The sequence below is a fragment of the Pelophylax lessonae genome (assembly GCF_965119305.1).
Source record: "Pelophylax lessonae genome assembly, chromosome: 9".
NCBI lineage: Eukaryota > Metazoa > Chordata > Amphibia > Anura > Ranidae > Pelophylax > Pelophylax lessonae.
The window spans coordinates 104,929,133-104,943,262 of record NC_138776.1 but is presented as its reverse complement, the minus strand read 5'-3'; the positions used below and the strand labels follow the sequence as shown (position 1 = coordinate 104,943,262).

The 14,130-nt window shown below is 38.9% G+C and overlaps 1 protein-coding gene across 4 annotated transcripts in view; it reads right to left on the bottom strand.

Annotated features, from left to right (window-relative positions):
* Positions 1 to 14,130, bottom strand: part of FGFR2 (fibroblast growth factor receptor 2) — a 253,809-nt gene that overhangs the window by 35,540 nt on the left and 204,139 nt on the right. For 2 of the 4 annotated variants that reach the window (XM_082267394.1, XM_082267391.1), the window contains 2 exons: positions 6,731 to 6,921; positions 2,718 to 2,889 (listed from right to left, as the gene is read on the bottom strand). In XM_082267394.1, coding sequence (XP_082123520.1) covers positions 2,718 to 2,889; positions 6,731 to 6,921 — 363 coding nt within the window. Of the gene's footprint in view, positions 1 to 2,717; positions 2,890 to 4,330; positions 4,479 to 6,730; positions 6,922 to 14,130 lie in introns of all 4 variants that reach the window. The other 2 variants (XM_082267392.1, XM_082267393.1) reach the window with 2 other exon arrangements.

Here is a 14,130-nt window from a genome sequence, read left to right as displayed (position 1 = left end):
ATTTAAATCCATAACAGAGTTGATCTTGTGTTAACACACATTATTATATGTTACTTTGGATTTGAACTGTGAATTTTACTATGGAACAGCAAGTTGTCCCAAGCCCGAATAGAAAATAAAATTGTTTGCAGTTGGTATAGAGAGATTGCAAATTTGTATCAGTTCCTTATACACCAACCATTCTGCAAAAAAACAGACAACCTATTGTCATGGATAAAATAAATTAACTGCTTGCACCAACTTGGAAACCCATCCAAAGGAGAAAATTCATGAAAAATATGCAGACCTTGCCAGACGGCAGCCTTGATTTTTTACTTTGTTGTAGGCACTTCCATCTAGCAGTCTTTTTCAACATTATACTCCCTGCACCTAATGACTTTGTGGACCGATATCTCCGCACACACAGTTTGAACACCTGACCTCTGCATCCTGGAACCAAGACATTGAGCGATGGCTGTATGTGAACACAGTGCAATCATGCATTACTAGTACTGGCAGGTGATGAGGATACCCAACAGTGGGCAGCACACGGTAGTGACTCACCGCCACGCTGACCTGATTTGACACCAGCCTACAGTTTAGGTATAAAAAGACGCCTGACCTTTAACTGGTATGTGGAATGGTGAGAAAAAAAAATGATAATTCAGCTAAATTGAAAATGAAATGTTTCACATTTTTAAACAAGTGATTGTCCTATAGTTGTAAGGTTAAATCTATATCTAATATATAGTGTAAATTAAAAACTAGAACTACTTTTATATTTATATTTAAGTTGAGAGGATAACATAAAACCCATTTAAGGTTTAAAATAATTAAAAAAAAAAAAACACAAATAAAAAGGGCTAGTCCACCCAAAATTACTTTTTTCTTTTTTGGTGGATTCTAGAAAGTTTAACCACTTACTAAGTTCTAATAGATCTCTGTAACCCCAGAGGCAAGATTCCTGCCCTCGAGTCCAGCATCTAGAGACCAGGCCCCATCTTCCCTGATGGTTTTAAATTATGGTAAGTGTAATACTGGAAATATTCAAAGGTGGGCAGAATCACCAAAAACTCCAAGATAAAGACCAAATCCCCAAGAGATAAAGGAAGTCACCAGACCCCCTTCATCTGTCAGTGAAGTATCATATTTTGGACAGTTTAAAACATAAAAACACACACATCACTCAATACACAAGCGTGCCATAAATCTCTTGCATATACATACAGCAAACATGGCTCTAAAATAGCTGAATATTGTGTGCTGACTACCCTCGAAAAAGAGGGAAAATATTACCTTTCTACAGTAAGTAGCTGTCTGTCCCCCAAATTATTATAGCAGCAGAAAAAGAAGAAAGAAAAAAAATGATTGAAAAGTCAAAAGAGATTGAATAGACCAAAGATGACAGAGGAGTCATATGATATATAGAGTAATGTTTTTTCCTGTATGATTTAAACCCGTCGCCATTTTTACTTTTTTTTTTTTCCAAGAGCATCAGGGGTTAAATCAAAATGGAGGTAAAACATCTTGCCCAGATTGCACAAAAAACATGCTATGCAATCAGGGAACCATGAAAGTAAATGCAAGGGTAAACATGTGACACTGTTGACACTGGGATTATGCGATAGATAGCTATTTTGTTTTTATTTTGATCGCTGGGCAGCAAGATGTTAAAATTAATTATGATTCTCCAGCAACCTTCTCATCTAAAATGTTTGTTACGCATACAGCAATAAAATAGATGTGGGACTATTTAGATATAAAATCTCAAATAAAAAAATTATTAGATGGATTACTATGGAATAACATTTTAATCTATTTATAAATAAATTTTACTTTAAATTGAAGGATTTAGTTGAGATTTTATAGTATCTAAACAGCCACATATAACTTCTAGGCCACGGTTTCTCAACTTTTTTCAGTCAAGGCACCCTTTAAAATCCTGTAAAATCTTGAGGCACCCCATTCTAAAATGTAAAAAATTTAATATTTTTACATAATGCAGCAATATTCACACACTTGGGACACCCAGCATTAGAGGGGATTTATTCTTCCAGTCAAACACAGCTTTGCATTCTGGTACTGGCTAGTATTCCAGTGTTTCTCTTTTCCCTCAGTTTCTCTCCCTCACTCAGCTGTGACCCCAGTGCAGGGGAGGACCGAAAAGGGATGCTGTGCTGGCGTCTGATGTCTATATCAACCAATGACATTATTAGTTGTTGGGTCACCGGCAGCTAATAGGTTGTAAAGGCACCCAATGAAAAATCTGTGGTTTTGTGTAACTAAAAGGCAGAGTTGATCCACTCACTGGCTTGCATACAATGTTTGGGAAAGTTTTAGGCATTTTGCCAAGGCACCCTTGAAGAAATCTGAAGGAAATCTGAAGGCACCCTGGTTGAAAAAGACAGTTCTAGGTGCACAAAGGGTTATGGAAGATGGGAAGTTGATTGCATTCTTCTATAAAGTAGCTTTTTAATGTACTTTTTAACTTTAAAATACATTCTTAAGTCCCACATAACTTCAATAAACGCGGTGGTATAAAGACATAGAATTCTAATACATCTAAATACTTCATATATTGAATATTTAAATTATATGTGAAGGTTTTGTGTGCATATATTGGCTTTTATTGGTATAAAAACTATACACAGAAGAGGTTGGTTGTAAATGGTTGTTTGGGGGCATTGAGATAGAAGCACAGTGTTTACAGTTGACCCTGCAATACTACAGACAGAGACCGAAAACCCAAGGCAGTAGCATAATACCTGGCAGAACCGTCAACCAGGCAGAATGTTGAGAAATCCCAATGGAATTTCCAGCTATACAAGTATATTCCCCAGCATCCTCAAAAGAAACATTTTTGACATATAAGACTTCTATCTCTTCATCTGTAATGTTAACACCGGCAGCCTGGAAGAGAGGGAAGGCAAAAAAGAAAAAAAGAGAAAAAGCAACACCCGATGAGAAAAGGATACATGTGGAGCAGGCTCAGGAGACGGCATGTGCTTGGAGAGGCGTACAAACCTCTGAGGATCTCCCTTGCCCTTCTCCAAAAGACCCAACATACCAAAGAATTCACCAAGAAAAACATTTTGAAATGCAAAGTGCAGATTATTGAACATGACCCTTCACCAGGATTTATCACCATGAATGCATGCAATCAAATGACATGGAAAAACAAGACTCACAAAAGGAGGATTTCACCTTCTGGTTTACAATTATAATAAAGGGGGGGGGGGGGGGATATACCATACAAAATAGAAGGGGACTACATTAGTATGTGGCTTTACCCATAGGCAGTCCCCAGCAGATGACTGATCACCACAAATCCCTTTCCTGCAGTGGTGGAAGCCATTATATAACTGCAGCCTCTTATTTTACAAATAAATATTTAAATAAATATGGTAAAATCACTTTATTCCTGACTTCCTACTAAAGCCAGAATTATTGTGCAGCCTCCACAATGGCCATCTGTAATAAATGTAGGGGACTTAAATAAAACCAACTGGTCTAAAGGCCTGTACACATGATAAGAAAATCTGTAGGATAAATTTGTCCGACGACTGATCTGTCGATTTTCGGATTGTTAGTATGGTGCTTTCGACAGCCGACTCCGACTTTTCGGCTGACAAAATTCTGATGTGCAGGCTATATAATTTTTGTCGTCCTTCAAAACAACGTCCGATTTTCGTCTCATTAGTACAGATTTCGACGGAAAAAAATATTAAGAGCAAGACTAGGCATGCTCAGAGACGAAAGAAAACACAAAAACAATCCAGCCCATGACATCACTTCTGAAGTAGAATTCTGTCGTACGGGAAAATTCGTATGAAAATAACCACTTCACTTTCCACATCAGACTAGCATTCCACAAAAAATGGACAACAGATCATTTGATAATCTGATCGTGTGTACGGGGCTTAAGGCTGACAGCATGCGCAAGTCATATACATTTCTCTTAAAAGCATGCTTGAGAAAGAAGTGTCCAACCAGCCTAAAAGGCAGTTGATGAGAGTCACAATCTATTCTGGAACATGTTCTGTTTAAAACAACCTTTAACTGGTGCAAATAGTTTATTTTGACCACAAGTGAGTAGGCTTCATTCAGTAAAACATGCTTAAAGCTTCAGTACTGTTGATTCCAAGAACCATTGGAAGTGTATAACCAAAACATGGGAAGAAATATAGAAGGGGAAAGAAAATCGGTGAAATCCTCAAGCTTTGTGTGTATTTTTCCATGGCGGCACCAAAGTGCAGCAAAACACCAAACCCAGATTGTTTGTCCAACGCCACCTTCGCCAGAAGCACCAAAAGCCCATCTGCTTCCCGTGCACGGCAGGAGGAGACGTTACCTGGTTCTCTTTTCACCACCGTGAGCCAGGCTGACTTGTTGGCCTCTCCAATGTAATTGGAGGCGGTACAGACATATTCCCCCGCATCTGCTTCTGTCACATTGTACAGATTCAGCACCTCAGCACTAGAACTGTTTATTCCCGAGTGCTAAAAACAGGCAGGCAACATATGGGATTAACATACAAAGCTGTGATCTAGGAGAATATGGCTAGAAACATCAACTTAAATTATACTTATTTAACAAATTTGAGTAACGTAAAAAGGTCAGGAATCCATCAAAATGTACCTTTTCCTAGACAGATAAACATAACAAAACCACAAAGACTGGTTTATATAAATTTTCATTGTACAGTTTTATTAGCCAGTCAACAATAACTGCAGCATGTCAAGTTTTATAGACCCTCCAACATGACCTCCTTCATAAAGGTAAAAAACACTCTGCTACTGAAACATTTTTGACCAGCATCATTAGACCGGACACTTAACTATGTTAAGGGTATTGCAATCAGAAAAGTGGAAAAGTAAATCAGAATATTTTGTATCGTCTAGAGTGGGTCCAATTGGAGGAGAGTCTGGCATTATGGGGTTGATTTACTAAAACCAGAGAGTGCAAAATCTGGTGCAGCTTTGCATGGTAGCCAATCAGCTTCCAACTTCAGCTTGTTCAAATAAGCTTTGACAAAAAAAAAAAAAACCTGGAAAGCGGCTTGGTTTCTATACAGAGCTGTGCCAGATTCTGCACTCTCCAGTTTTAGTAAATCAACCCCTATATGTCTATATTCTCTGGGCCAAGATTGACCTCGACTAGATGTGATCAACCGAGGGCTAGTCTGAACCCAAAGTAATTGAAATTAAGCTAGCTGCTGTTAAAACAATCTAAGGCTGGCCTTACATTATACAATTTTCTTTAGGATTTACCAAAACTATATAACAACATGAGGTCAAACCTAAACACTTTCAATTTATATGCAATCAGGCAGGCCCTTGCACTAAATCTAAAGAAAATTGAATAAGAAAATTCTATAATGTATGCTCAGCTTAACATTTCCAAATCAAAGCATTTATATTACAACCCAATAAAGGCATTACTAAGGTTGCAAGTGAAGCAGTTGTCATGAAAAGACCATTCGAGTTTTCCCATCTAACCAAAAATTGTTCTAGGGTTTCTAATGGCATCCGATTACATTTCTTAACATGATGTATAGAAATCTTTCCCTTTAATTTTTCTAAACCTGGCAGGGCCCCTAACCTGCAAACCAGCTGATTTTTAAACTGGCACTCAGAACAAATTGTTGACTATACTTGGAAAGATTTAACACGAACCAGTGGCCACCAACAAATATATATAGTAGCAAACACCCCAAAGGCTAGACAACGTCAGTTGCGTGAAAGACAGTGTTGTAGTCCTGCAGAGTGCCTGAGTGCTCCACAAACCTGGTTCACACTCTAGAAGCAGTGCCTAGCTTCTGTGATTAGCAATATCTTCTCCCACTTCTTTAGCTTTACTATGGGTCATTCACTATGGGGGTTAGCCTCTTAAACCAACAGTGAAGTACAAAGAGCTGAGAAAGGGCAAGGCTAAGTCAGTGACCACGGAAAAAAACCTCCATTCTCAGCTGGCAACCAGAAACCCTCATATTGGTGGGTGTTCTAGACAAGACCATTAATGCTTTATTTTCTAGATTGCTGAGTATAGGAAGAATACTGCATGTAGGATACACCTTTTATGAGCCACTTTGCGATCAGGAGAGAAAAAAAAAAAGAATACAAACCAGAATCATCATCACAGCCACTGCTTTGTAGCTTTATATACCATCATTCATAAAACCCCTAAATCCAACATTTCATATTTCTGATATACCATGCCTGCTGTATCATGTACTTGTATGAAAAAGTACTCCATTATTTTTGTATTGCCTCCTTTGTGTAAAATGCTTGGTGTTCCTGCCAGCCCCTCTGCTTTCCTATTAAAAACCGACCACACTAGCCATGAGAGTACAGCGTGGTAAGTTTTCTGGCTGTGCTGGGAACTCATCCTGCTCTCCTCCAATGAAAAGACTTGTGCTGACATGCCCCACCCCCCCCCCCCACCCAGCCTTTTACTAGGAACACCATTGTGCTGGTCTCCTCCCCTAGCTCTCTGAGCTCCTTATGCAGCTCAGAACAGAAGGTATGTAATCATTTCTAACAAAAAATAAAAAAAATAAAAATAAATACTTTTTTTTTAGTATACACAAATGTTGCCTTTCATTTCTATTTTAAATTGAATGGGTTGTTTTACAAGGTGAGGGTTCACATATACTTTAAAATTGTAATAATCCTGAGTTATATCACCATTGGTCATAATCACACAGAGCTCTATAAACCTTATGACAAGGGATTGTTCCAGAAATTCGTACCTTCAAAACCTTCATGTATGGGATCCCATCCACCCCAAATCGGCTCCCATTCTTCTCTACATATCGCACCCAGCGAATGTGGGGCTGTGCGTCGCTATACACCTTGCACACGAATTCAGCATCCCCTCCAACATACGCAGTGGTATTTGCAGGGAGACCAGCTTGCAGTATGGGTCTGTGAGAGGAGCGCTCTGGTGGCAGAATAGAGAAACACAGATGATAATCATTAAGGGCAAAAAATAGTGCAATGTATACGTTAAAGTTAAATTTTTTACCTGGCTAACACTTTTAAAACTTGCTCATCCATATTTTGTTACCGCATTAAAGAGCTATGTACATTAACCACCAGGGGCTCCCAGTGGCTCAGTGCTATTACTTCATCTCTAACTATTCTCAAGAAATTATTAGTCGCACAGGAAGGTCATTTTTTTTCCATGAACCCAAAGACACATATTTGTATTGTGTGGAGGAGCAGTAAAGCACTATCACTGCATAGCAAAGCAGAATGCAGAGCAAGTGTGTATTTCAAATTATACATAGAAACAAAGTTATTAAAACATTAGCACACATTGATAAAATTATTTACATCAAACTGATCCCTTTGATTGCTTATCTAAAAACATTTTATATTACCTTTAATAACTCTAATTGTATTCATAAATCAGTTTGAAATATGTACGCAACTGAAACCAGATACCAAGATGGAATACAAACATGTTGAAACTGTACACACGATTTTGTAATGACCAGTAGTATAATTTAATTTGTAAACTAGGGATCTAGGATGAAAGAAGTATGACAATTTTTAAAGGGGAAAAATTTGAAATATGTAATTATGTTCACTTTTGCACATGAACTTCAAAGAAAAAAAAAAAAAAGTCCAGAAGAACTTTAGCTCTTACTGCCACACACCTGTTGTGGCATACTTCCAGCCAACCTACACACCTCTATTAGGGACTGTTTTTCAAAAAAGTGCCAGGTAAGAAAATGCATGGCATCAGATGTGTGACCATCTGAGAGACCAATTTTCGTGGCTTTTGATATAGCAGCTGAAGGAGCAGAGAGAAGACTAAATTACAATGTTACAGCTAAATGTCCAGAGAGCTTTTAAAGTTGTACTCGATTTAAAAAATATTTCACAATTACTTCAAATGCATTTTAAAAAAAAAACCCCAACAGGCTTATACTTACCTACATGACCCTCCTCTTCTCGGATCCCCTGCCGGCGCTCCTCCTCTCTAGTGAGTGCCCCCATAGAAATCCACTTTCTATATGGGAACGCTATCAGGCTCACTCCTGAGCCTCGCTGTCTGCATATATAGACAGAAAGTAGAACTAAGCCCTGCCTCCTACGTTACTCGTTTTGAGTGACATCAACAGCAGCCAATGGCTCCTTCTGCCTCAGCAAAGCCTGTGAGACCAGAAGTGATGGAAGAGAAGAGCTGCAGACGGGCACAGCACTGGATTGACTGAGAGCTCAGGTAAGAGGAGGGGGCAATACTGATGGCTAAACATTTTTTTTACCTAATGGAAGGAATGCATTGAGGTAAAACATGTTTAGGCTATATAACCACTTTAAATGTAATTTTTAATTGCAACTTATGTAAGTACTCAAATTTGAATTGATTTCAGCCTCCTCCCATACAGCAAATGTCAGACTAAGAAACGAATAGACACTAGGGAAAAATCAGAAAGAGAATGTAGAGTAAGCTGACAGAGGAGTTCATCAGTGTGCTGCTGCTCTTTCACCATCTAATCACAGGCTGGAAAAGAGGGGCCTGGTTGTATGGCTTAGCTGCAGCAGAAAAAAATTAGGTCACCAACCTGACTGTGCAGTCTGTAGGGCAGTGTAAATATCAGGACCAGAAAAAGAATGGAAGCCAAACAAACCTTTTGGTAGGTAGAACGGGAGTTGACTCTAGCTTTATATACATCGGGATAAATCTTCCTTATAAGAAAGCATTAAACTTTTATACTCCTTTACATTAGAGAACGCGAAGTGAATTATTGGTTGGCCTAATTCTGTAACTGCTAGAATATTCCAGAATGGCCAAAAAACCTAATCATGAACCCTAACCCAAAAGGCAGCCAATGTTGAGATTCAAATGTCCTGTATCGCATAAAGATCAGAATCAGTTATCAGCAGGTCATGCTATCTATAAAAACATAAGCTGCCCGCCTTAAAACCAGGACACTTCTCAGACTATTACATTCTCTCTCTCTAATCGCCCTCTAAGGTATGAACTTTGCCTAAAACCTTGCTGCCCCTTGCTATCCCGGCCATAAATCTGCATTGTTTAAAAAAATAAAAATAAAAAAAATAAAATCCACGAAAAAGGCACTCTCATGGGTAGTGGCCAAGTTTACAAAAAAACAGCAGTCTCCTGTATGAGGAGTCCACTGTGAAACTTGGGACTAGCTAGAAAAATATTCAGAACATCTAGGCTGGTACCCGTAACCCCCAAATTCCATGTTTTAGCCAAAAAAAACAAAAAAACAAAAACAAAAAAAAACAGACTTATTGCTAAAAGCAGCAGTTCAACCTTTGTTACAGTTAGTGTCCCAGTTTCATAACCATTGGACCATTGGAATAACATTAGAATACAACTTTTTTGTTTAGCGCTATACATATATCCAGACAGTTTTGTAACACCTTCTTGCAATGATTTCAACGGACTGCATTTAGGTTTCGTAAAGGTCACACATTCGCTCTACAATCGTATATATTCTGAGTTATACATGTTATAAAATAAATAAGGGAAGAGACGCCAAGGAGCAGGGGGGGGGGGGGGGAATAACTCAAGTCTGTAAACCCGTTAAGCTCCTGGCACTAGTCCCTGCAGCAAAGTCGGTGCCAAGCTAGAAGGGAGGGAGATGTGTATTTGTAAGTAATGGGGAGGGAGGAGGGAAAAAGCTCAAGCTTCAAAAGATACCGCCAGGAGGAGGACAATAGAAGACATGCTAGTTTATACAGGACACAAAAAAAGAAGGGAGCATAGATTCTAGTCGTCATCTCTAGCTATTTCTGGATGCCAACATTTGTGGGTCACCTGTAAGCGAGAATGTTCTATTTAACCCCTGTGCTTCTAAAACCTGGTTTTCCCTAGTATAAAGACAGAAAGGGTAAATACTATTCATGTAGAAGTGTATGCTAAATTTTCTAAAGAACTACAGAAAGTGTCAACTTACTATGCATTTGCAGTCAGGCCAATAAATAAAAAGTTGTGGACAGGAAAGTGCAGAGTTGATAAGATGCCAAGCATTGCCAAGTTTTCTACAGCCTCTTGCCAAATTCATCCGATAACCAGCCTTTCCTGAACTGATATAGTTGTCCATTACATTGTAGCACAACTTATAAACTGCTTAATTTTTTCGGTCAGCTATTCCATTACTCTTAGAACATACCCAGCAGGCAGAGTTAAATCAGGTTGCCCCAACTACAATGGCTGTCTTCCATGAGTAAATCAGTTTTCATCTGCCCTTTTTCAATTCTTTTTGCATAGTCAAAACACTAACATCTGACCGTTATTTTTTTATTTTTTTTTGTAATAAATCAATATCTTGACAGATATTTTGGGAGTTCATTTAAATGTGGCAAGAACAACAATAAGCACTAAAACGAGTCTCAACCAATCAGAAACCAGACTATTATAGGATATTAAACTTTTTTTTTTTTTTTTTTTTTTTTAACCACACAGCTGACTCAATTGAAAAGCCAATCTAGATTAGGATTAGGTTTGATTCTTTTTTTTTTTTTTTCAGTACAGATACGAGAAAGCCAACACCCGATTAGCTAAATATTTCTGTAGTTCTAAAAAAACAAAAAAAAACACTGTCTTGGTTTTTATTTACTTATGTTTCCTTTTACTTTTTTTCCTTGAAATTTAAAATTTTAGTTTTTCCTCTTCATAATATTAAGCGTATGATTACTAATGGCCTGCCAACCTTTTTTGAGAGGAAGGTGTTAAAAGTTCTGAATGCATTCAGTCTCTGGGAGCGTCTTACACACACATACCATGTTCCAATAAATTGTTTCACAAACAGACGTCCAGAGAGCAGCCTCATGTAAAGCTAGCACACCTCCCTGGAACAAAGGCGGCTTTCATGCAGGTTGCTCTCCCTGGCACTCTGCGGGGAATTGGTACGCTGACGTAATGCTGGCAGCCACTCCATAAGCACCAACCTTGTTTTACTTGCAGTAAAGTTATTAAAAAGCAGGCAGAGGGGAGAAAGAAAGAAAAACTTGAAGTGATCACTCTGCACTCTCAGTGCTGTGCAAGGCTGATTTGTGTGTTTAAAAGATACATTCATCAACCTCTTTTTCATCTGAAGTCACAAGAAAAGAGTCACTCTCTTACAATATACAGCCAATCCATCATGTCTGGCACTGGTGACTAAGGCCAGAAAATAAATAGTGCATAGTATGGAACTGACTTTCTCTAACAGACTTACCAACAGCTAAATGTAACTATTGAGCAATTTTGTTATTCGACCCAGTACTGCAGAGTGGAGATACAACTCTATGGGGGCTATTTATGAATGTTTTCACCAAAAATTCTCATAACCGTCACCCAAGATTCGCAAATTTATTGGATTCAGTTAAAAAAAAAAAAAAGTGTGAATCTAAATAGGCCCAAATGTGCATATTGAATGTAATGCTAGTAGCAGAGTGTTACAACCAACCTTAACTACACCATTAGTCAGTTTTTGAACCCCTATAAGTAGTATCACCTAATCAATGTAAGAAACAAGAAGTTTGAAAGTTTAAAGTGCAGAAATTAGCACTACCAATAGTGTACCTGAGTTAACGTAGCTTCTGGCTCTGTAATGATGCAACTTCAGCCAACTTAAAATTATGTCATCATATTTGCAGTAATGAAATATTTACATGCACAGCGTCCCAGACTGTTCGTCTGGAGTCTCTGGCATGTGCTGTATGAGCCGATATCCTAGAAACTATATATGGGCCGGCATGAGCCTCTGGGAACTGGCTTCACTTAAACAGCAAGGACCTTTTGTGCTGTTACATGTTCTTCATTTACGCTGTAATAATGTATAGTTATTAGTGAGGCCAGTAAATAATTGTTGCTGTTTTATTGGACTCCGGAATCTCTTCTGCCTTACAAAAAAAAAAAAAAAAAAAATGGCTGGGAGCTATGCAACATAGGGCTATTCTATGTTTCTAACTTTCTATAGTATTAGTCCAGCAGTGATTGAAAGTAAAGCTGGCCATACACTAGCTGAAAAATCATTCAAACTCATTTTCGAAAAACGGAAAATTTGCCGTGAGAGCAGACGATCGTGCCATCATGTAATGACCGAATTTTGAACGGTAAATCGTTCAATGGACTAAAATGAATCAGTTTTTCGTTCAGTTTGTCACATATGCCCAGTGCAAACAGGTCGGCCGAGAAACAAATTAACCTTTCAATTTAGTGTTCGTTCGGCAGAATTTTCCAAACTGTTCCTTCGATTTTTCGGCTCTGAAAAGTTAAAAATGATTTTCTATTTGTGCCCATTAACTGGACGAAAAACGAATGATCAGATCAAATGACAGATTTTCGAACAATTTTTCAGCTGGTGTTTGGCCAACTTTAATCTCTTAGCCAAATCCGGAAGTACGCAGGATTTCCTAGAGTTCACATACAGTATCCTGACCTCCTTCATTTTTTTGTAAAGCTTTCGTCTGAATATAAAGTAACCAACAGAAGTAGCTACTAAGCCTTATAAGATTTGTGTGAAAACTCAGGTGAAAACAAATCACAGGGATAGGATTTGAAATTTAAATGATTCTTTGTTGTTCAGATTTTATTCAAAATAAGTTTTGGGATCAAAGCAGGAGCAAAGCATTTGTATGAGAATGCAGAAGATAGGAAGTGATGTTGCTGAAAATCAAATGGATTGTAGTTATAAGCGCATTTGTTCAGCCATTTTGTGCCACTGGTAAGACACAGGTTCAATTTAACCAACACGTTTACATAGGCCAATCTGCAAACTGCTGAAGTTTTAAGTAAAGAAATTGCCAGGAAGAGGTAGACATCCAGCTGCAGAGTACAAACAATACATCTCTAACAGAAAGAGGGGGCTAAAAGGGTTGAGTGAAGGGTGAGTTAAACAATCCCACTGGGACCTTTTCCCTGTCCACAGAAAGACTTGCAATATAATTTGAGGATGGTGGCAGATGGACAGCTGCACAACCTCCTACAACACTATCAAGGCTACATCCATTAACCCAGCCCAGACTATTTCAGGGTTCTTTCCTGCACAAGCTCTCAGTAAAACTATTCCATTAACCCTCTGCTAAGTTAAGTCTCACTATGGTCATGTCATTAGTGGCAGACAACACAATGATTTGACTTCCTCGGACATTCTTTGCTGCATACGGACATCATTGTTTGGTCAAACATGAAAGCAGACGCTTTCAGGATAGGAGTTTCTTCATTAAATGAATGAGGTTCAAACAGGAGCTGGATAAAATAACCCAGAATTCAAGAGACAGTCAAATCCAGGAGCCAACGTGACCTTGTATGGAAGAAAGAATGCATGTGTGTTCAATATCTTCTGCCTATAGGATTATTGAAGGATAGGTGCCAGCACTGACCAACGAAGAAATGCTAACCTGGCCAACAATGCAGCTGAATATACTGCTGCAATAATACTGTTGTGGAGGGATCTGGGGGTCTAAAAGACCCCAAACCCCTCCTCTGCACTTAAAAGCATTCAAAACGGCAGGTTTGGCTGTTTTGAATGTGGTCATTTTTTTTTTAATTTAGTGCAAGTTTTTTTACATGGAGACCCGAATGCGGCTTTGATCGGGTCTTCTGTTTGGCGGCCGTGCAGGTAGGATGCCCGGGTCTCCCGGTGGGACGGGAGACCCGGGTGAGCCGCAGAAGGCGGCGGGAGGGACGTCCCCTCCCGTTCCTTGTAATGACAGCCGAGCAGCTTCTCAGCTGCATCGGTTGTCATTACAAGGCAGCCGACCATCGGCTATGGATGCCGGGTACCGGGGTGGTGCCTCTAGCTGCAGGCATCACCCCGGTACAAGCACTTTCCGAAATATCAGCAATATCGGTGACCTCAGGGGCCGATTCCGATATATCGGGGAAAGTGCATATCGGCCCCCGATCTATCGGTTTTGCCGATAATCGGTCGATCCCTAATTAAAACATCCCTTAGTAACATGGCATTTGTTTGGTCAGTTACAGGGCAAACAAAATCCTTGTTGTGATATTTGAATGTTAGTATTTTTTTTTTCTAAAGAGGAAAAGAGGGTAACCAATAATTGAATGCCCTCATTCAATAATACAAAGGATCATCGTGGCTTGGGCCATTACATAGATATTTAAAGCTAATCTCTGGGCAGATATAAAGGACACAAATTATTGCAGCGCTGAAACCAT